This window comes from Oncorhynchus clarkii, chromosome 18 (assembly GCF_045791955.1).
Source record: "Oncorhynchus clarkii lewisi isolate Uvic-CL-2024 chromosome 18, UVic_Ocla_1.0, whole genome shotgun sequence".
NCBI classification, from domain to species: Eukaryota; Metazoa; Chordata; class Actinopteri; order Salmoniformes; family Salmonidae; genus Oncorhynchus; species Oncorhynchus clarkii.
In genome coordinates this window covers 60,203,363-60,227,946 of record NC_092164.1, presented here as the reverse complement: position 1 = coordinate 60,227,946, position 24,584 = coordinate 60,203,363, and the positions used below count along the sequence as shown (strand labels likewise).

General features: G+C 41.4%; 1 protein-coding gene across 1 annotated transcript in view; it reads left to right on the top strand.

Moving 5' to 3' along the window:
- The first annotated feature begins 8,596 nt into the window (after positions 1-8,596).
- Positions 8,597-24,584, top strand: part of LOC139373800 (protein NDRG1-like) — a 33,219-nt gene continuing 17,231 nt past the window's right edge. The window contains exons 1-3 of the mRNA XM_071114806.1: positions 8,597-8,839; positions 21,154-21,229; positions 22,248-22,283. Coding sequence (XP_070970907.1) covers positions 21,173-21,229; positions 22,248-22,283 — 93 coding nt within the window. The 5' untranslated portion in view covers positions 8,597-8,839; positions 21,154-21,172. The remainder of the gene's footprint in view (positions 8,840-21,153; positions 21,230-22,247; positions 22,284-24,584) is intronic.

The following is a 24,584-nucleotide window of genomic DNA, read 5'->3' as shown; positions in this document are numbered from 1 at the left end:
CATAGTTCTGCCTTCAGAAATAAAAGTTTCTTCCAAGTGGGTATGACACCTACTCTTGTTGCCTGCTTGCTTAAATTCCACCTGGCGATCTGTTCACCGTCTGCCCTGGTTGTCTCCCTGTCTGGTACAGGTACCCCCACCACACTCCCCCCTCTCTGTTCACCGTCTGCCCTGGCCTGTATCCTACAGGTACCTCCACCACACTCCCCCCTCTCTGTTCACCGTCTGCCCTGGCCTGTATCCTACAGGTACCTCCACCACACTCCCCCCTCTCTGTTCACCGTCTGCCCTGGCCTGTATCCTACAGGTACCTCCACCACACTCCCCCCTCTCTGTTCACCGTCTGCCCTGGCCTGTCTCCCCCTGTCTGGTATAGGTAACCCCACCACACTCCCACCCTCTCTCCCCAGCTTTCGCTCGCCTCCGGCACACAGGCACTGTGGAGGCGAGTGACTCTGAACTTACAATGGCTAGCCCCAAGTCGTTATATATATTTGAAATATATATATATACAGTGCCTTGCGAAAGTATTCGGCCCACTTGAACTTTGCGACCTTTTGCCACATTTCAGGCTTCAAACATAAAGATATAAAACTGTATTTTTTTGTGAAGAATCAACAACAAGTGGGACACAATCATGAAGTGGAACAACATTTATTGGATATTTCAAACTTTTTTAACAAATCAAAAACGGAAAAATTGGGCGTGCAAAATTATTCAGCCCCTTTAAGTTAATACTTTGTAGCGCCACCTTTTGCTGCGATTACAGCTGTAAGTCGCTTGGGGTATGTCTCTATCAGTTTTGCACATCGAGAGACTGAAATGTTTTCCCATTCCTCCTTGCAAAACAGCTCGAGCTCAGTGAGGTTGGATGGAGAGCATTTGTGAACAGCAGTTTTCAGTTCTTTCCACAGATTCTCGATTGGATTCAGGTCTGGACTTTGACTTGGCCATTCTAACACCTGGATATGTTTATTTTTTAACCATTCCATTGTAGATTTTGCTTTATGTTTTGGATCATTGTCTTGTTGGAAGACAAATCTCCGTCCCAGTCTCAGGTCTTTTGCAGACTCCATCAGGTTTTCTTCCAGAATGGTCCTGTATTTGGCTCCATCCATCTTCCCATCATTTTTAACCACCTTCCCTGTCCCTGCTGAATAAAAGCAGGCCCAAACCATGATGCTGCCACCACCATGTTTGACAGTGGGGATGGTGTGTTCAGGGTGATGAGCTGTGTTGCTTTTACGCCAAACATAACGTTTTGCATTGTTGCCAAAAAGTTCAATTTTGGTTTCATCTGACCAGAGCACCTTCTTCCACATGTTTGGTGTGTCTCCCAGGTAGCTTGTGGCAAACTTTAAACAACACTTTTTATGGATATCTTTAAGAAATGGCTTTCTTCTTGCCACTCTTCCATAAAGGCCAGATTTGTGCAATATACGACTGATTGTTGTCCTATGGACAGAGTCTCCCACCTCAGCTGTAGATCTCTGCAGTTCATCCAGAGTGATCATGGGCCTCTTGGCTGCATCTCTGATCAGTCTTCTCCTTGCATGAGCTGAAAGTTTAGAGGGACGGCCAGGTCTTGGTAGATTTGAAGTGGTCTGATACTCCATCCATTTCAATATTATCGCTTGCACAGTGCTCCTTGGGATGTTTAAAGCTTGGGAAATCTTTTTGTATCCAAATCCGGCTTTAAACTTCTTCACAACAGTATCTCGGACCTGCCTGGTGTGTTCCTTGTTCTTCATGATGCTCTCTGCGCTTTTAACGGACCTCTGAGACTATCACAGTGCAGGTGCATTTATACGGAGACTTGATTACACACAGGTGGATTGTATTTATCATCATTAGTCATTTAGGTCAACATTGGATCATTCAGAGATCCTCACTGAACTTCTGGAGAGAGTTTGCTGCACTGAAAGTAAAGGGGCTGAATAATTTTGCACGGCCAATTTTTCAGTTTTTGATTTGTTAAAAAAGTTTGAAATATCCAATAAATGTCGTTCCACTTCATGATTGTGTCCCACTTGTTGTTGATTCTTCACAAAAAAATACAGTTTTATATCTTTATGTTTGAAGCCTGAAATGTGGCAAAAGGTCGCAAAGTTCAAAGGGGCCGAATACTTTCGCAAGGCACTGTATATATTTGTTTTATTGTGCATTTTGCTATTTGCCTCATGCCTCCTGAATGCTTTGTTGACTATGAACTTTCTTGTTTACCCAACCGTGGGACAGACTGTTTGTTCCCACACTCGGGACTCTGAATCTCTATTGGTTACACAGACTTTTGGCCTCCCATCCTATTCTAACCACCTCTTGCTGGCTTTTGTTACCTGATGAAATTGTTGTATAATATGAGATTGTTGCCATCTAATGCACATTCAAATGTCATAAATCAACACTGCAGAGCTCTCCCTGTCCTCTGCCGTGCCTTGATTGTATTACTGTTGATAATATCTGGAAATTTGCATGTACACCCTGGCCCATCATCTACAGTTGCTAGCCCCAATCCTGACTTGTGCTCTGATATCTGCTTCACTGATTTCTGCTCTTGTAAAAGCCTGGGTTTTCTGCACGTTAACACTAGAAGCTTATTACCTAAAATGGATCAATTGAAAGTGTGGGTTAACAGCTCCAATCCAGATGTGTTGGTCATTACTGAGACGTGGTGAAGGAAGAGTGTTTTGAATACTGATGTTAACCTTTCTGGTTATAACCTTTTTCGGAAAGACAGATCTTCCAAAGGTGGGGGAGTAGCAATCTTTACCAAGGATCACCTTCAGTGCTCGGTTGTCTCCACCAAGTCTGTCCCCAAACAATTTTATTTGCTGGTTTTAAACATTAAACTTTCAATTAGTTCTTCCTTGACTGTTGCTGGGTGTTATCGTCCTCCATCAGCACCGGCCTGTACCCTACCTGCCCTAAGCTCTCTCCTGGCCCCTTACACTAAGTTTGAATTTGTCCTTGGTGACCTAAACTGGGACATGCTTAAACCACCTGACCAAGTCCTAAAGCAATGGGACTCCCTAAATCTTTCTCAGATTATTACCAATCCCACAAGGTATGACTCCAAACACCTAGAAAAGGCTACTCTCCTCAATGTTATTCTCACAAATAATCCTGATAGGTATCAGTCTGGTGTTTTCTCTAATGACCTTAGTGATCACTGTTTTACAGCCTGTGTTCATAATGGCTGCTCAGTGAAACGACCTGTCCTGATTTTTCATAGACGCTTGCTAAAAAACTTTAATGAGCAAGCCTTCCTTCATGACCTGGTATAGAATCAGCTTGATCCCCTCTGTCGAAGACACTTGGACCTTCTCTTTTAATATCTTCCGTGATATTGTTAACAAACACACCCCCATAAAAAAATTATAACTAAAAACAGGTTCAGCTCCTGGTTTGACCGTGACCTTGCAGAGTTACTCCACCTCAAGAATTGCATTTGGTGAAAGGCTCGGCACACACATATTCAGGCTGACTGGCTCTCGTTCAGGCAAATGAGAAATAAGTGCACTCAGGCTATCGGGAAGGCCAAAGTTAGTTAATTTAAGGAGCAGTTCTCTCTCTGTGGGTCTAACCCCAAGAAGTTCTGGAAAACGGTTAAAGAGCTGGAGAATAAACCCTCCTCCTCACAGCTGCCCATGTCCATTTAAGTAGATGATGTGGTTGTTACTGACTAGAAGCACATGGCTAAGCTCTTTTATCACCACTTCATTAAGTCAGAATTCCTATTTGACTCTGCCATGCCTCCTTGCCCGTCCAACATTTCCTAATTTCCCACCCCTTCTAATGCTACTAACCCCACAGCTCCTCCCTCTTTTCCTCTGCCCCTCTACAAAGTTTCTCCTTGCAAGAGGTCACTGGTTCTGAGGTGCTAAAGGAGATTCTTAAATTTGAACCCCATTAAACATCAGGGTCGAATGGTTTAAACCGTTTCTTCTTTAAGGTTGCTGCCTCCATAATCGCCAAGCCTGTCTCTACTTTCTGGGGAGGTTCCCGTTGCTTGGAAGGCAGCCATGATGCATCCTTTATTTAAAGGGGGAGATCAAGCTGATCATAACTGTTATAGGACCATTTCTATTTTGTCCTGTTTATCAAACGTGTTGGAAAAACTTGTCAATAATCAAATGACTGGCTTTCTTGATGTCTATAGTATTCTCCTTGGTATGCAATCTGATTTCCGCTTAGGTTATGGATGTGTCACTGCAAACTTAAAGGTTCTCAATGATGTCACCATTGATTCTAAGCAATGTTGTGCTGCTATTTTTATTGACTTGACCAAAGCTTTTGATACAGTAGACCATTCCATTCTTGTGGGCCAGCCAAGGAGTATTGGGGTCTCTGTCTTCGGCCTGGTTTGCTAACTACCTCTCTCAAAGAGTGCAGTGTATAAAGTCAGAACATTCGCTGTCTCAGCCACTGCCTGTCACCAAGGGTGCACCCCAAGGCTTGATCCTAGGCCCAACACTCTTCTCAATTTATATCAACAACATAGCTCAGGCAGTAGGAAGCTCTCTCATCCATTTATATGCAGATGATACAGTCTTATACTCAGCTGGCCCCTCCCCTGATTTTGTGTTAAACACATTACAACAAAGCCTTCTTAGTGTCCAACAAGCTTTCTCTGCCCTTAAACTTGTTCTGAACACCTCCAAAACAAATGTCATGTGGTTTGGTAAGAAGAATGCCCCTCTCCCCACAGGTGTAATTTTACTACCTCTGAGGGTTTAGAGCTTGAGGTAGTCTCCTCATTCAAGTACTTGGGAGTATGGCTAGACGGTACACTGTCCTTCTCTCAGCACATATCAAAGCTACAGACTAAAGTTAAATCTAGACTTGGTTTCCTCCATCGTAATCGATCCTCTTTCACCACAGCTGCCAAACTAACCCTGATACAGATGAACATACTACCCATGCTAGATTACGGAAACGTAATTTATAGGTCGGCAGGTAAGGGTGCTCTCGAGCAGCTAGATGGTCTCCTTATAGGACACATCACTGCACTCTATACTCCTCTGTAAACTGGTCATCTCTGTATACCCGTTGCAAGACCCACTGGTTGATGCTTATTTATAAAACCCTCTTAGGCCTCACTCCCCCCTATCTGAGATACCTACTGCAGCCCTCATACTCAACATACAACACCTGTTCTGCCAGTCACATTCTGTTAAAGGTCCCCAAAGCACACACATCCCTGGGTCGCTCGTCTTTTCAGTTCGCTGCAGCTGGCGACTGGAACTAGCTACAACAAACACTTAAACTGGACAGTTTTATCTCAATCTCTTCATTCAAAGATTCAATCATGGACACTCATCTGCTTTGCGTGATGTATTGTTGTCTCTACCTTCTTGCCCTTTGTGCTGTCGTCTGTGCCCAATAATGTTTGTACCATGTTTTGTGCTGCTACCATGTTATGCTGCTGCCATGTTGTGTTGCTACCATGCTGTGTTGTCATGTGTTGCTGCCATGCTATGTTGTTGTCTTTAGGTCTCTCTTGATGTAGTGTTGTGTTGTCTCCCTTGTCGTGATGTGTGTTTTTTTGTCCTATATTTTTATTTATTTAATTTGTATTTTTAATCCCAGCCCCCGTTCCCGCAGGAGGCCTTTTGGTAAACCGTCATTGTAAATAAGAATTTGTTCTTAGCTTACTTGCCAAGTTAAATAAAGGTTAAATAAATATATATTTTTAAATAGTTCACTACTGGCACCCTATTTCCTACATAGTACACTACTGGCACCCTATTCCCTACATAGTACACTACTGGCACTCTATTCCCTACATAGTACACTACTGGCACCCTATTCCCTACATAGTGCACTACTGGCACCCTATTCCCTACATAGTGCACTACTGGCACCCTATTCCCAATGGACCCTGGTGAAGAGTAGTGCACTACATAGGGAATATTGTTCCATTTGGAATGCATACATACTCACATCACATTTTTAATCTCAACAACTGCTGATCCGTTTGTAGAGATTACAGTTGAACATCATACTGCACAGTGAAATGTCTATGAGGCACTATTCATAATTTATAAGGTCATAGGGTGAAGGGGAAATGTGTTTTCTATGGCACAATAATAGAGACTGCTGTGTCATCATCCCTAAAATCACCTTCTCTGGTTGTTTATGTTGGATGTCTCTGTGTTCTTGTGGAAATGCTAAGTACCATCAAAGGAAAGAGTTTCACTAAATTAGTTATCTTATCACCATTGGCCTTGCCAGCTTTTACGATGCAATCTATTGTAACTATCATGTCACAAGTGTCTGAGTCACAAGCCCTCGCCATTGTAACACCCCAGGTGCATCACTCTACCTCTTAATGCTGATGGCTGGTTTGATCCAGGCTAAACTGACATCCTGATGACATTGTGACAGGCTTATGCACACACTACTAAGTTGCTTTTTTTTTTAGCACCTTTTTTTCTAAGAGTGTACTACAGACTAAAGACCTACATGTTCTCTCTACTCAAACCTGTTTCCCTATCTCCCAGTAGCGTGGAGTGAGGGGAGAAAGGTTCTCTCTACTCAAACCTGTTTCCCTATCTCATAGGAGCCTGGGATGAGGGAGAAAGGTTCTCTCTACTCTAACCGGTTTCCCGATCTCCCAGGAACCTGGGATGAGGGGAGAAAGTTTAACCTGTTTCCTTATCTCCCAGGAACCTGGGGTGAGGGGAGAAAGGTTAACCTGTTTCCTTATCTCACAGGAGCCTGGGGTGAGGGGAGAAAGGTGAACCTGTTTCCTTATCTCCCAGGAACCTGGGGTGAGGGGAGAAAGGTTAACTTACATATCCAACAGATATTTCATCTCATTACAGAGAGAGGTGAGGTGAGGTGGGACAAAGAGGACATGTAGTGCATTTGCAGTGAAGATCAAGGCAGTAGAGGAATGAATGAACCCAGTGTGTTCACAGTTCAAACAGACTGATCCTCTATGAGGCTAGGGTGTTTGCCTTTCACTCCAGCGATCAGGTTCATTTCCCGCCATACGCTACAATATGATGATGATGAATAAAATCATTTATAAATACATCAAATAAATGACCGTTCAAAAAGTTATATACACCACCCCACATAACCTAAGTCCTACTATCCCAGACTCTGGTTAACATATCACACTGACATGTAACTGTTGGTACATGTCATACACCAGATAGTGTATGTGGGTTTCAAGGGCATGTCCATGGCCCTCTTTCAGCTGCATATGCATACATGCAACGCACACACACACACACACACACACACACACACACACACACACACACACACACACACACACACAGGTCTTCTGAATGTTCTCACAAACACTGTAATCAGCCAGGTAAAAGTCCACCATTCTTATCAAGTGTTGAGACACTTTGACCCAAATACAGAGTCCTAAAACTTCTATTAGCTACTCACAATATCAAAAATGAAATCTATTGAGAATCATCATTATTCAACACTGAAGTTATATTTGTAGTACACTTGAATGTGGCTGGGGAAACTACAATGTTGTAAGGAAACTATCGTCATTGGCTCTTATTCAGATGATTGGTCTAGTATTTAGTGACTTGGTGATTAGCATAATGGTTATATTTTCTATCCAACGCGTCCATTGTATTCCACGTGTTCCTATTGAGGGCCTCACAGTTACAAAACCACAGTGAAGGCATTGTATTGCCTTCAGAGACTTTACACAGACACACAGTCATTCCAATTCAACAGTTTATGGACGAAACCACATTTGCGTTATTTGTCAAATAAGTGTGGATGATCGTATACACAGGATCTATCAGGACAAAGAAGCTACAAATGTTATTGACCACGTACAGTATGAATCAGTCAAGTAGAGTACAAAAGTACAACTGCACCTCTCCCTAGATCATGCCTGCGTCCCAATCAGCACCCTATTCCCTATGTAGTGGACTACTTTTGACCAGAGGTCAAACTGGAGTTAGTATTAGTTCTAGTTTTGATTGACCAACACAGAGATAGTGTTTTCCATCTGCAGAGGATCCCCAATATCCCATCCGGAAATGCTGAGGGAAGGGGCATGGCTTCTCTTCATACAGACTTATCTCTGAGCTACTCTGGAGAATACAAACCCAAGGTTGCAGGCATTCTCCTGCTCCTCCTACTCTTCCAAAGCTTAAAAGTTGCACTTTGCGGGTTGACAAAGTCATAGAGGGAGTGAGAAATACATCCCAGACTCCCTTTCCCTTAAAACTCAAAGCAGATTCATTTGTTTGGCATGGTCTCATATAAATACGACAGGTTTGCCAAGATTCCAGAACACACCCAGCCACTGTTTAGTGAAAGTGTACCCAAGTAATATCCCAGTAATTATCACCTAACCACAAAAAATGGACTGTTGACAAAGTAACAAACTTCCCCGAAAAAAACTCAGATCAAAGTGATCCCTCTCTGATTCTACACGCGTTGTAAAATTTGTAAATGCAATAATTGCACTACATAAATGCACAAATGTCCGGAGATATACATGTAGTTAAGAGGTGAGAAGTGAATGTACTAATACTTCACTACAACTGTGCTATTGACACACTTTAATCAGCAGTATCTGTGTCATCCCATTTGTCGTGCAACCGCTGTAAACTGTGTAGCTGTTTTACCAAATGCAGCGATATTGCCCAATAGCAAGTGGAGAAGGGGAAAGAGGCTGGTCTGAGGTCTTTATAAACGTCCGATACATCCGCGCTTCAGTTGCACGTAGTAAATAACCAAATCTTTGTTATAGTGAAGAAATAGTACTGAGGCGATTTGCAAACCATTTAAAGAGTGTTTAAGGACTTGTTGTGGGTGATCACCAGTGGACAATCAAGCTTTACAGGTAAGTTATTTAGCATACAATATAACGATGAATATGGTTATCATAATTATTATGACGTTGTAATTTCTATACAACTTTACACTTTGTAAGTCTGCATTTTATTTTTGTTTCTGGTTTGTATAAAATCGTACTTTCATTGACTACATTGATATCGATATTTTTCACATTTTGTATTCCTTTTATAGTATCTATTTTTGATGTTATAACTTCCACTCAGTCAGATATTTGAAAGTCGAGATGTATTTTTTTAATTTATTGGTAGATCTCAGGATATTACAACGCATTCCACATTAAATGCAGGTCCTAAATATATACAGGTCCTTTTTAAACTGTCCAGATGCTCGTGCCAGTGTAGCTGATATTGCGTGTAAACATATTACATGCTGCTATGCACGTGCCACGAGCACCGCTAAGCCACACAGGAAGATTGTTTGTTTACGTTTTCAACAATGGAGTGGCTGCGTGACCGGATTCTGTGGACGCCTCTACCTCATAACGAAACAACCGTATACCTTCTGTTTTTGTTTGTGTAATAGTGGGTGCATAAGCTTGCGTTTGTGTTTTTATTAGTATGTGTAGTCAAAATACCCCAGGGGTGGTTGCCTACAGTCAAGCAATTGTGGACGTGACAGCATGGGCAGAAGATGAAGTGTGACATTAAGATGGCATGACAATTATTTTCAGAAGAAAAGTGACAAAATATGATACAAAAGGGAAATATTTGTCTCTTTCATCAGGAAGTAATGTCAGTGTTCTCACTATTTCAAGATACATTTCTGTTTAAGAGATATAACGAGGACAGGGTCTTTCAGGATTGAGAGGATATTTTTTCAATTATGATACATTATTTTTGTTTTCACAAGTATGCTTGGCAGCTATCCCTAATGAATGAAAGTCCAAAGTAAGATGGCCTACGCAGTGACCGTCTAGTAGTGAAATACCCATCCTTCAGTTTCTGTAGCATCCCCTCTCATTTGAATTGGTTCAACCTTTTACCTTATTAGCGTATGTTTTTGTGGTATCCACAGACCAACTATATCATGTTTTAATGTCACATGCTCAAGTACAGTGAAATGCCTTTGCAGTAATCAATAACAATATAATACTAAACACGGTAGAAACAAAACACAGAAGATATAAAAATAAAAATAATACAATAAAGTAAATAAGCATACTGTATACAGGGTCAGTTCAACACCATATTTACCATGTGCAGGGATACTGGACCGATAGAGGTAGATATGTATCGAGGTAAGATGACTAGGCAACAGGATATATGATTAACAAAGTAGCAGCAGCATATACAGTGGGGCAAAAAAGTATTTAGTCAGCCACCAATTGTGCAAGTTCTTCCACTTAAAAAGATGAGAGAGGCCTGTAATTTTCATCATAGGTACACTTCAACTAAGACAAAATTAGGAAAAAAAATCCAGAAAATCACATTGTAGGATTTTTAATGAATTTATTTGCAAATTATGGTGGAAAATAAGTATTTGGTCAATAACAAAAGTTTATCTCAATACTTTGTTATATACCCTTTGTTGGCAATGACAGAGGTCAAACGTTTTCTGTAAGTCTTCACAAGGTTTTCACACACTGTTGCTGGTATTTTGGCCCATTCCTCCATGCAGATCTCCTCTAGAGCAGTGATGTTTTGGGGCTGTTGCTGGGCATCACGGATTTTCAACTCCCTCCAAAGATTTTCTATGGGGTTGAGATCTGGAGACTGGCTAGGCCACTCCAGGACCTTGAAATGCTTCTTACGAAGCCACTCCTTCGTTGCCCGGGCGGTGTGTTTGGGATCATTGTCATGCTGAAAGACCCAGCCACGTTTCATCTTCAATGCCCTTGCTGATGGATACATGGCCCCATTCATTCTTTCCTTTACACGGATCAGTCGTCCTGGTCCCTTTGCAGAAAAACAGCCCCAAAGCATGATGTTTCCACCCCCGTGCTTCACAGTAGGTATGGTGTTCTTTGGATGCAACTCAGCATTCTTTGTCCTCCAAACACGACGAGTTGAGTTTTTACCAAAAAGTTATATTTTGGTTTCATCTGACCATATGACATTCTCCCAATCTTCTTCTGGATCATCCAAATGCTCTCTAGCAAACTTCAGACAGGCCTGGACATGTACTGGCTTAAGCAGGGGGACACGTCTGGCACTGCAGGATTTGAGTCCCTGGCGGCGTAGTGTGTTACTGATGGTAGGCTTTGTTACTTTGGTCCCAGCTCTCTGCAGGTCATTCACTAGGTCCCCCCGTGTGGTACTGGGATTTTTGCTCACCGTTCTTGTGATCATTTTGACCCCACGGGGTGAGATCTTGCGTGGAGCCCCAGATCGAGGGAGATTATCAGTGGTCTTGTATGTCTTCCATTTCCTAATAATTGCTCCCACAGTTGATTTCTTCAAACCAAGCTGCTTACCTATTGCATATTCAGTCTTCCCAGGCTGGTGCAGGTCTACAATTTTGTTTCTGGTGTCCTTTGACAGCTCTTTGGTATTGGCCATAGTGGAGTTTGGAGTGTGACTGTTTGAGGTTGTGGTCTTTTATACTGATAACAAGTTCAAACAGGTGCCATTAATACAGGTAACGAGTGGAGGACAGAGGAGCCTCTTAAATAAGAAGTTCCAGGTCTGTGAGAGCCAGAAATCTTGCTTGTTTGTAGGTGACCAAATACTTACACCATAATTTGCAAATAAATTAATTAAAAATCCTACAATGTGATTTCTGGATTTTTTTTTCTCATTTTGTCTGTCATAGTTGAAGTGTACCTATGATGAAAATTACAGGCCTCATCTTTTTAAGTGGGAGAACTTGCACAATTGGTGGCTGACTAAATACTTGTTTGCCCCACTGTATGATGATTGTATGTGAGTGGGTGTAAATGTATGTGCATATTTGTGTGTGTGTGTGTGAGCAATGATGGAGTGAGTGTTTGTATGTGTGTTGGAGTGTCGGTGTGGGTAAGTGTGTAGGGTCCTGTGAGTGTGCATAAAGACAAAAATAACTCTGTGTATCATCCCCCTAGTATGAGCCATGCACATACATTTTGATATATTTTACCATCTCAAAATGTATGTCTGTAAGAGTTTAATTTAGCAAGCAGCAGCCTGCCCTGCTGCTAATATTTCCGAATGAGGGGATTTGACAGATTAACTGGGCGACGAAAGATTAGGAAAGTAATCATTGTTTGTGTAGATGTAGCTGGATTGGTTTCTGGATTTAACCCATATGAAGGGGAAGACAGAGTGGCAGTGGCCTTAATTCTATCTATCTAAAAGGGAGACTTTGCTTCCCAATTCTAAATCAGTAGTCCACAAATGGATTTTGTCAACAAAGTAGCGGAGATTTGGTGTTTTGTAACATATAACTTACATTATCTTGTTTTAAGCAGTCGATCTCAACATTTAAGGCCTTCTCAGTCAGAAAGTGTTGAATATTTGTAACGCAGACACTTTATCCCTCTAATATTCCCTGTTTTGGATGATTGCATAAGGCAGTCTCACTTCTGCAGGCCAGATTATTTTAGTGAATTGTCTGTTGTTCGTGTCTATGCACAAATTGTAGAAGAACAGAAGAATGGAAGGAAACCTCAGGAAGCTTAGGATCTGATACGTAGTTGACCACCACACAGCTGTATCTGTGGCAATACTGTCATTGTCATATTCCCACACAGTTGGAGAGTATCTAACAAAACACCTCAATCGCTTACCACCACTGACCAGTTATTTATATGAGTGATGAATCCATCTTTGTTAAAGTTAACATATTTTGCCTTCCCCTGAATTAACAAGAAATGTCACTGAAATATTAGTGTCAGAATACGGTAGTGTCAGAATACGGTAGTGTCAGAATACGGTAGTGTCAGAATACGGTATATACATTATTTAGGCCGTTTAGCCTACCTTACAGTTTACGCCAGTCTGTAGCAGAACGTTTTGCCTATGTGAATCATGCTCATTAGGAGGGTATACATGTTTATTCTAGTTGTTGTAGATGTGCTTAGGAGGTTGTAAGATCTTAGTGCGCTCAGAGAGAGAGAGAGTAAGGAGTGTGTGTCTGCGTACATTTCATCAGTGAAAACAATGAAGTGAGCAAATGTCAAATTGGCTTTTTACCAAATTACTGGACAAACAGACCACGTATTTACACTGCACAATAGAGGTCGACCGACTATGATTTTTCAACGCAGATACCGATAATTGGAGGACCAAAAAAAGCCGATACCGATTAAACGGCCTCTATTACCGATTTAATTATTTGTAATAATGACAATTACAACAATACTGAATTAACACTTATTTTAACTTAATATAATACATCATATTTATTTAAATCTATTTAACCTCTAATAATTAATGAAACATGTTCAATTTGGTTTAAATAATGCAAAAACAAAGTGTTGGAGAAGAAAAAGTGCAATATGTGCCATGTAAAAAAGCTAACGTTTAAGTTCCTGTCTGTTAGGACATCTACTTTGTGCATGACACAAGTCATTTTTCCAACAATTGTTTACAGACCGATTATTTCACTTATAATTCACTGTATCACAATTTCAGTAGGTCAGAAGTTTACATACACTTGACTGTGCCTTTAAACAGCTTGGAAAATTCCAGAAAATGATGTCATGGCGTTAGAAGCTTCTGAGGGCTAATTGACATAATTTGAGTCAATTGGAGGTGTACCTGTGGATGTATTTCAAGGCCTACCTTCAAACTCAGTGCCTCTTTGCTTGACATCATGGGAAAATCAAAAGAAATCATCCAAGACCTCAGAAAACAATTGTAGACCTCCACAAGTCTGGTTCATCCTTGGGAGCAATTTCTGAACGTGGTCTTCAGACGTTTATCTGTACAAACAATAGTAGAAAAGTATAAACACTATGGCACCACGTAGCCGTCATACCGCTCAGGAAGGAGATGTGTTCTGTCTCCTAGAGATGAACGTACTTTGGTGCGAAAAGTGCAAATCAATCCCAGAACAGCAAAAGACCTTGTGAAGATGCTGGAGGAAACAGATACAAAAGTATCTTATATCCACAGTAAAACGAGTCCTATATCGACATAACCTGAACGCCCGCTCAGCAAGGAAGAAGCCACTGCTCCAAAACCGCCATAAAAAAGCCAGACATGGGGACAAAGATCATACTTTTTGGAGGAATGTCCTCTGGTCTGATGAAACAAAAATAGAACTGTTTGGCCCTTTAATCCATTGTTATGTTTGGAGGAAAAAGGGGGGAGGCTTGCAAGCCGAAGAACACCATCCCAAACGTGAAGCACGGGGGTGGCAGCATCATGTTGTGGGGGTGCTTTGCTGCAGGAGGGATTGGTGCACTTCACAAAATAGATGGCCTCATGAGGTAGGAAAATTATGTGGATATATGTGGATATATTGAAGCAACATCTCAAGACATCAGTTAGGACGTTAAAGCTCTGTCGCAAATGGGTCTTCCAAATGGACAATGACCCCAAGCATACTTCCAAAATTGTGGCAAAATGGCTTAAGGACAACAAAGTCAAGGTATTGGAGTAGCCATCACAAAGCCCTGACCTCAATCCTATGGAAAATATATGGGCAGAACTGAAAAAGCATGTGCGAGCAAGGAGGCCAACAAACCTGTCTCAGTTACTCCAGCTCTGTCAAGAGGAATTGGCCACAAATCCCCCAACTTGTTGTTGGAAGCTTGTGGATGGCTACCCAAAATGTTTGACCCAAGTTAAACAATTTAAAGACAATGCTTCCAAATACTAATTGAGTGTATGTAAACTTCTGACCCACTGGGAGTGTGATGATATAAATAAAAGCTGAAATAAATCACTCTATTCTGACATCTCACATTCTTAAAATAAAGTGGTGATCCTAACTGACCTAAGACAGGGAATTTTTACTAGGATTAAATGTCAGGAATTGTGAAACAGAGTTTAAATGTATTTGGCTAAGGTGTATGTAAACCTCCGACTTCAACTGTATATTAACAAATTGGTGAGGGCACTAGAACAGTCTGCAGCACCCAGCCTCACCCTACTAGAATCTGAAGTCAAATGCCTACTGTTTTCTGATGATCTGGTGCTTCTGTCTCCAACCAAGGAGGGCCTAAAGCAGCATCTAGATCTGCACAGATTCTGTCAGATTCTGTCAGACCTGGGTCCTGACAGTAAATCTCAGTAAGACAAAAATAATGGCGTTCCAATAAAGGTCCAGTTGCCAGGACCACAAATACAAATTCCATCTAGACATCGTTGCCCTAGAGCACTCAAAAAACTATACATACCTCGGCCTAAACATCAGCACAACAGGTAACTTCCTCAAAGTTGTAAACGATCTGAGAACCTTCTACGCCATCAAAATGAACATGAAATTTGACATACTGTCACGCTCCTCTTCCTGTAAATGACTGGACCAAAGCGCAGCGTGGTACATGTTCATGATATTTTATTAAATCAAAACATAAATAACAAAGAGGAAAACGAACAGTTCTGTAAGGAAACTAAACTATACAGAAAACAATTACCCACAAAAACCCTGTGGGAAAAAGCTACCTAAGTATGGTTCACCATCAGAGACAACAATAGACAGCTGTCCCTGATTGAAAACCATACCCGGCCAAAACAAAGAAATACGGCCAAATCACACCCTGACCAAACCAAAATAGAGACATAAAAAGCTCTACGGTCAGGGCGTGACATATACCATTTATCAAATCAAATTTATAAAGCCCTTCGTACATCAGCTGATATATCAAAGTGCTGTACAGAAACCCAGCCTAAAACCCCAAACAGCAAGCAATACAGGTGTAGAAGCACCGTGTCTAGGAAAAACTCCCTAGAAAGGCCAAAACTTAGGATCTGGCTAAATGCTTGAATCAGTTATAGAACCCATTGACCCTTATGGTGGTGAGGTCTGGGGTCTGCTCACCAACCAATAACAACCAACCAACAAAATGGGACACCAAATTGAGACTCTGCATGCAGAATTCTGAAAAAATATCCTTCTTGTATAACGTGAAACACAAAATAATGCATGCAGAGCTGAATTGGGCAGATACCCGCGAATGATCAAAATCCAGAAAAGAGTGGGTCAGTTCTACAACCATCTAAAAGGAAGCGATTCCCAGCCATTATCCACAGAGAGAAGAACCGGGATACGAGTCCACTAAGCAAGCTGGTCCGGGAGCTCTGTTCACAAACAAACCACACAGAGCCCCAAGACAGCAACACCATTAGACCCAACCAAATCACGAGATAACAAAAATATCATTACTTGACACATTGCTCCGTTTTTTTGGTTAATTCCTTCCAAACTATGCTATTTGACCCTTCCAAACTATGCTATTTGACCCTTCCAAACTAATGCTATTTGGCCCTAAACAGGCTATGTGCACACTGCCCACACAATGAGGTAGAAATTGAGCTGCATTTCCTAACCTCCTGCCAAATGTATGACCATATTAGAGACACATATTTCCCTCAGATTACACAGACACACGAGGAATTCGAAAACAAATCAAATGTTGATAAACTCCCGTATCTACTGGGTGAAATACCACAGTGTGCATCACAGCAGAAATATGTGACCTGTTTCCACAAGAAAAGGGCAACTACTGAAGAACATTGTAAATACAACTCATATTTATGTTTATTTATTTTCCCTTTTGTACTTTAACTATTTGCACATCGTTACAACACTGTAAAAACAAAATAATGCATGCAGAGCTGAATTGGGCAGATACCCGCAAATTATCAAAATCCAGAAAAGAGTGGTTCAGTTCTACAACAGTGGGGAGAACAAGTATTTGATGCACTGCCGATTTTGCAGGTTTTCCTACTTACAAAGCATGTAGAGGTCTGTAATTGTTATCATAGGTACACTTCAACTGTGAGAGACTGAATCTAAAAAATCCAGAAAATCACATTTGTATGATTTTTAAGTAATTAATTTGCATTTTATTGCATTACATAAGTATTTGATACATCAGAAAAGCAGAACTTATTATTTGGTACAGAAACCTTTGTTTGCAATTACAGAGATCACACGTTTCCTGTAGTTCTTGACCAGGTTTGCTCACACTGCAGCAGAGATTTTGGCCCACTCCTCAAAACAGACCTTCTCCAGATTCTTCAGGTTTCGGGGCTGTCGTTGGGCAATACGGACTTTCAGCTCCCTCCAAAGATTTTCTATTGGGTTAAAGTCTGGAGACTGGCTAGGCCACTCCAGGACCTTGAGATGCTTCTTACGGAGCCACTCCTTAGTTGCCCTGGCTGTGTGATTCGGGTCGTTGTCATGCTGGAAGACCCAGCCACCACCCATCTTCAATGCTCTTACTGAGGAAAGGAGGTTGTTGGCCAAGATCTCGCGATACATGGCCCCATCCATCCTCCCCTCAATACGGTGCAGTCGTCCTGTCCCCTTTGCAGAAAAGCATCCCTAAAGAATGATGTTTCCACCTCCATGCTTCACGGTTGGGATGTTGTTCTTGGGGTTGTACTCATCCTTCTTCTTCCTCCAAACACGGCGAGTGGAGTTTAGACCAAAAAGCTCTATTTGTGTCTCATCAGACCACATGACCTTCTCCCATTCCTCCTCTGGATCATCCAGATGGTCATTGGCAAACTTCAGATGGGCCTGGACATGCGCTGGCTTGAGCAGGGGGACCTTGCGTGCGACTGCAGGATTTTAATCCATGACGGCGTAGTGTGTTACTAATGGTTTTCTTTGAGACTGTGGTCCCAGCTCTCTTCAGGTCATTGACCAGATCCTGCCGTGTAGTTCTGGGCTGATCCCTCACCTTCCTCATGATCATTTATGCCCCACGAGGTGAGTTCTTGCATGGAGCCCCAGACCGAGGGTGATTGACCGTCATCTTCAACTTCTTCCATTTTCTAATAATTGCGCCAACAGTTGTTGCCTTCTAACCAAGCTACTTGCCTATTGTCCTGTAGCCCATCCCAGTCTTGTGCAGGTCTATAATTTGATCCCTGATGTCCTTACACAGCTCTCTGGTCTTGGCCATTGTGGAGAGGTTGGAGTCTATTTGATTGAGTGTGTGGACAGGTGTCTTTTATACAGGTAACGAGTTCAAACATGTGCAGTTAATACAGGTAATGAGTGGAGAACAAGAGGGATTCTTAAAGAAAAACGAACAGGTCTGTGAGAGCCGGAATTCTTACTGGTTGGTAGGTGATCAAATACTTATGTCATGCAATAAAATGCAAATGAATTACTTAAAAATCATACAATGTGATTTTCTGGATTTTTGTTTTAGATTCCGTCTCTCACAGTTGAAGTGTACCTATGATAACAATTACAGACCTCTCCATGCTTTGTAAGTAGGAAAACCTGCAAAATAGGCAGTGTATCAAATATTGTTCTCCCCACTGTATATATGGGACAAAACCCATATATATATACAGTGGGGAGAACAAGTATTTGATACACTGCCTATTTTGCAGGTTTTCCTACTTACAAAGCATGTAGAGGTCTGTAATTGTTATCATAGGTACACTTCAACTGTGAGAGACGGAATCTAAAACAAAAATCCATATATATATATATATATATATATATATATATATATATATAGCCATAATACGACATTTGAAATGTCTCTATTTCTTTGGAACTTTTGTAAGTGTAATGTTTACTGTTCGTTTTAGATTGTTTATTTCACTTTTGTTTATTACATGTTTCAATTACTTTGGCAATGCAAACGTATGTTTCCCATGCCACTAAAGCCATTTTAATTGGATTGGGAGAGAGTTCTGTACTCGTGAGGTGCCCCATGTGGATCTCAATGAGACATTACTGATGTCCTGAGAGGTGTTTGATACCGCTAGGTAAAATATTAGTTATGGGGCGTCAGAAGGGAATCTTATCTTGTAAATATAGGTTTGCTTGGTGGCCTCAAACTACTGGCTCAGCACCTAGCCTATTTACAGGTCTGGAAACTGGTTTGGGTTTAATGTTACTTTCCTATGCTAAGTAGGATTAACCTTGTTGCTGTAAATAAATATTTTCTGTTATCTGAATTTCCAGATGATTTATGGTTACGTAACTTCTCTCACATGCTTTCAGTTGAATTGAATGTTGGAATGTCAGTGGGAGCTGGCGGACAGTTTCTCCAACAAAGGATTTGCAGTAGAAGGCGTCCATGTTTTTCCTAAAAACCACAGAAATATTTCCCTTTTTTTATTTATTATTATTATTATTATTATTATTATTATTTTTATACTACTCTTCATCTCTACGCTATTGTGAGGCCTGGCTGAAGTGCATCCCAAATGACTACCTATGTAGTACACTACTTTTGACCAACACTACATAGGGAATAGGGTGTTATTTGGGACAAAACCCTAGAGTCAGGAGGCTGTTTTGTTGAAAAGCTGGCCAGATGCCCAAAAATGAATCACTTCCTGTAGCCCTTTCATGCAGTCAATGGCCAAAAGTGCCCCTTTTGGCCTCATGAGTGGAATGTTGTTAATATTTTTCATAATTAATTATTGCGTTTAAAAAATGGACACATACAGTATGTCACAGTTTTGTTATATTTCAGTCTTCTCTGATGTATATAAAGTGTAATATTGGGACGCAGACTCAAAATGTAATACATTTCAACATTATATCTGACATGGTACAGGTGTCTCCTTTTTTTGCCCATGACCATGTGGGTGTGAGGTGCACACTTTTGTTTCAAAGTAAATTTGTTTAAGACTAACAATAATGTTTAGCCCACTGATTTAGCATCACTGCAGTAAAAGGTTAAAGATTACCCAGAAGAGACGCATCTGAAATCTGTAGAGACGCATCTGAAACCTGTAGAGACGCATCTCAAACCTGTAGGTAGATCAGATGCAAAATATATTGTTATAGCTGAGAGCAGGAGAGACAGAGGGGGAGAGAGACACAGCAAGAAAGAAAGAGTGAGGCAGGAAGAGGGAGAGATTTACTGAGAGGGTATGAGAGAGGATTAGTCACAGAGAATGTGTGTGATGGGAGCTATGGAAGCTGTGCCTTGTCAGTAGCTTCCTGTGAGCCGGCCAAGCCCAGTTAGCCCACCACACCACAGAGGAAGAGCCTGACTCCTGGCCTATACAAGCCTGTCCTGCCTCGGCCTGCCTGCCTGTCCTGTCTCGGCCTGCCGGACACAAAGCCCCCGCCTGTTTACCATCTGATTTGATTAGCATGCACAGCAGCGCTCCCACTCTCCTACCAAAATGGCATCACGATCCAGAACAGCATGATCTGCAGACAGCAGCTTGATTTCGTTTCTCCCTCGCCTCTGTCGAAATAGCAAGCAGCCGGAGCAACTCTCATAAGAGTTCATTTGAGTTCATTTTGGTTTAGAATGCATTGGAAACTGTAGCTGTAGCTATAGGGCCTGGTGTACTGCTATACAGTGAAATGTAGCTATAGGGCCTGGTGTGCTGCTATACAGTGAAATGTAGCTATAGGGCCTGGTGTGCTGCTATACAGTGAAATGTAGCTATAGGGCCTGGTGTGCTGCTATACAGTGAAATGTAGCTATAGGGCCTGGTGTACTGCTATAGAGGGAAATGTAGCGCAGTGAAAAGCGACTTTGGCTTTGTAATGCCTTTTTAGTAATAACGTTGCTATTAACTTGTATTGGTTGCTACAGGCTGTATCACAACCGTCTGGGATTGGGTGTCCCAGCGTCGTCCGGTTTTGGCCGGTGTAGGCCGTCATTGTAAATAAGAATTTATTCTAATTGTACAGTCTGATGTTGTCATGGAAATGAAAAGGCCTTTTCTCACTTTTGGTTGGTTGGGGTGTAGTATCAGATGTAGTATCTTAATTTGAACACACTTTTTTTAGCTGAGAATTTTCTCAGCAAACATGTTGTGTATTCAAGATTTAAAAGAGCTTCTAAAGTTTGTAGGTTTCACTTAAAAATGTCAGACTTGATTTGCCGTAACAACATTTTTTATCAACCCCTACAAAAAATGTATCTTCATCATAATCCACATTTCCTGTTGCTGCAGGACTATTTTCCTGCTGTATCAAACTGGCTCAAATTAAGATCCTACATCTGTACATATAAGATCCACATTGAAACCTGTTTAACGAGATTGTATCAGTGTTTTTCTCAGTGGTAAGTTATTATCCTAATAACATGATACGAAAACACATCTACAGTATCAGAAAGGCATGTGTGTAATATGAAACTTCCTTTCATTGAAAGGTTCCCAACATGAAGGAACGCTCCACCACTGGCTGAACCAGTGTGCATTGGTCTAAATAACACTCTTTCTCCCTCTCCTCTTTCTCTCTCCCACCATCCCTCTCTCCCTCCAGGTTTCCTCAATTGAAAGACATGGATGATATCCAGGTTGCGTCAAAAGCACCCCTGCTTGTTGACAGGGAATTGCCAGTAAGTAGACACGTGATTTGCTTTGCATGTATAGCCTGCAGGTTTACTTGTCTGTGAAAAATGTACATTTTAGTCATTAGCAGATGCTGTTATCCAGAACGACTTACAGTTCGTGCATTCATTTTAAGATAGTTATGTGAGACAAGAACGCATCATATCAAGTATATATTTCCTCAACAAAGTATTTATCAGCAAAGTCAGAGCTAGTAGGAAAAGACAAGTGCAAATATTAACTTTGTATACCATGTCAACAACAACCCACTGCCCCCTGGCCTTTTCCCCCACTGAACTGGAATCCCAAAGCCCCTCCCTACCTGACACAGGCTGTGGTTGAAGCTAACACCACAGCACAGTACACTACAGTCCAGGATACTACATACAGGATGTAGCCAGTCACAGAGCAGCTGCAGCTGCAGAAGGGGACATCTGCACTCATCTTAGAGGCTCTACCTGTCACTCTATCTATACCATGCCCAGTAGTACCATGTAGCTCACACTTTGTTGTTATATGACAGCTGAACTACATAGATTAATTATGTCTGTTTAGCATGTCAGGAATTGTCTGAAAAATGTACATAGTACAATGAAACTGGTTCTTATGGATACAGAAATTAATTTTTCACTTTTTTTAATATTTAAAACATATTTCACCCCAAAGGACAATTATTGTCTCTGTTATCATATCTTAATTGCTTAATTTTAAGGAATACTTTGGGATTTTTGCAGTATAAAGGAAGTTAGAAGTAGTTTTGCAAGTCAATGCTGACTAGCACAATGACTGGAAGTCTATGGTATCTACTAGCATGCTAGCAGTTACCATAGACTTCCAGTCATTGTGCTAACCCTAGTTAGCAATTGCGCTAACACTAGTTAGCAACTTCCTTCAAACTGCACACAGAGACATAAAAATAGTATCCACAAGTTGATCTGACTCGGGAAGTAGATTAAGGGCTTCATTCACCAAACCCTGAAGTATCTCTTTAACTTTATATAACTGTTGTGTTTCTGTCATTTCTAGGGGTTGAGAGAGGCTGTAGCACAACTCGTGATAAAGGTATGTCCCTATGGTCCACACTTATATCCATAAAAATCCACACATGATCCACTTGTTTCAGTGTAGCGCCTACTCTCAGTTGAATTTCCACGTGGATTAGGTTAGGATATTTCAGTAATATTTAGCCCCATCTAGTGGGCAATGATTTATATTTCATCTTGCAGCACTTGGTGCCCCTTAGCCATTTGTGGTGGAAGATTTGTCCACATGTTGGGCTCTTTGATACTAAGAGATGACCACACCCTTTGTGTAATCTGAAGTGGAAAAAGTATGGCCTGCTGTAGTATTAGTTTGTGTGACTATCTGTTGACTTGACATACTGTTGGAGTCGGAAGTTTACATACACTTAAGTTGGTGTCATTAAAACTAGTTTTTCAACCACTCCACAAATGTCTTGTTAACAAACTATAGTTTTGGCAAGTCGGTTAGGACATCTACTTTGTGCATGATGCAAGTCATTTTTCCAACAATTGTTTACAGACAGATTATTTCACTTGTATCACAATTCCAGTGGGTCAGAAGTTTACATATACTAAGTTGACTGTGCCTTGAAACAGCTTGGAACATTCCCGAAAATGTTGTGGCCTTAGAAGCTTCTGATAGGCTAATTGACATCATTTGAGTCAATTGGAGGTGTACCTGTGGATGTATTTCAAGGCCTACCTTCAAACTCAGTTCCTCTTTGCTTGACATCATGGGAACATCAAAAGAAATCAGCCCAACAATTGTAGACCTCCACAAGTCTGGTTTATCCTGGGGAGCAATTTCCAAACGCCTGAAAGTAGCATGTTCATCTGTACAAACAATAGTACGCAAGTATAAACACCATGGGACCGCGCAGCCATCATACCGCTCAGGAAGGAGACGTGTTCTGTCTCCCAGAGATGAACGTACTTTGGTGTGAAAAGTGCAAATCAATCCCAGAACAACAGCAAAGGACCTTGTGAAGATGCTGGAGGAAACAGATACAAAAGTATCTTTATCCACAGTAAAATGAGTCCTATATCGACATAACCTGAAAGGCCGCTCAGCAAGGAAGAAGCCACTGCTCTAAAACCGCCATAAAAAAGCCAGACTATGGTTTGCAACTGCACATGGGGACAAACATCGTACTTTTTGGAGAAATGTCCTCTGGTCTGATGATACAAAAATAGAACTGTTTGGCCATAATGACCATCGTTATGTTTGGAGGAAAAAGGGGGAGGCTTGCAAGCCGAAGAACACCATCCCAACCTTGAAGCACGGGGGTGGCAGCATCATGTTGTGGGGGTGCTTTGCTGCAGGAGGGACTGGTGCACTTCACAAAGTAGATGGCGTCATGAGGTAGGAAAATTATGTGGATATATTGAAGCAACATCTCAAGACATCAGTCAGGAAGTTAACGCTTGGTCGCAAATGGGTCTTCCAAATGGACAATGACCCCAAGCATACTTCCAAAGTTGTGGCAAAATGGCTTAAGGACAACAAAGTAAAGGTCTTGGGGTGGCCATAACAAAGACCTGACCTCAAACCTATGGAATATGTGTGGGCAGAACTGAAAAAGCATGTGCGGGCAAGGAGGCCCACAAACCTGACTCCGTTACACCAGCTCTTTCAGGAGGAATGGGCCAAAATTCCCCCAACTTATTGTTGGAAGCTTGTGGATGGCTAGCCGAAATGTTTGACCCAAGTTAAACAATTTAAAGTCAATGCTACCAAATACTAATTGAGTGTATGTAAACTTCTGACCCACTGGGAATGTGATGAAAAAAATAAAATCTGAAATGAATCATTATCTCTACTATTATTCTGACATTTCACATTCTTAAAATAAATTGGTGATCCTAACTGACCTAAGACAGGGAATTGTTACTAGGATTAGGAATTGTGAAATACTCTGTTTTTATGTATTTGGCTAAGGTGTATGTGAACTTCCAACTTCAACTGTACAGCATAATGTACCAACTACGTACATTCAGGACCTTGGATAGCACCACATAAAAACCACTACCTAACAATCTTAACATGCTTAACTTGTTGAAGTGCCTTTAAAAATGTTTGACTCTCAACCTGGGAGTCAAACAGCTTTTCCTTCTAGAGTGTTATCTATGAGGCCAGTAGAGGTATGCCCCCTGCAGCCAACCATCTCGTGCTAACCGACCCTCACGACGGCTAGGATTAGTCAACTCAGGTTTCCAGGGCAACGTTCAAAACCACTTTGTGTCTTGGAGCCCTAGTGACGTAGGTAGAGGAGGGACACTTCATCCATCTGTCCAATTCCGAGGCTGCCTTCAGACACACTAGGTCCACACGTATCCCTCC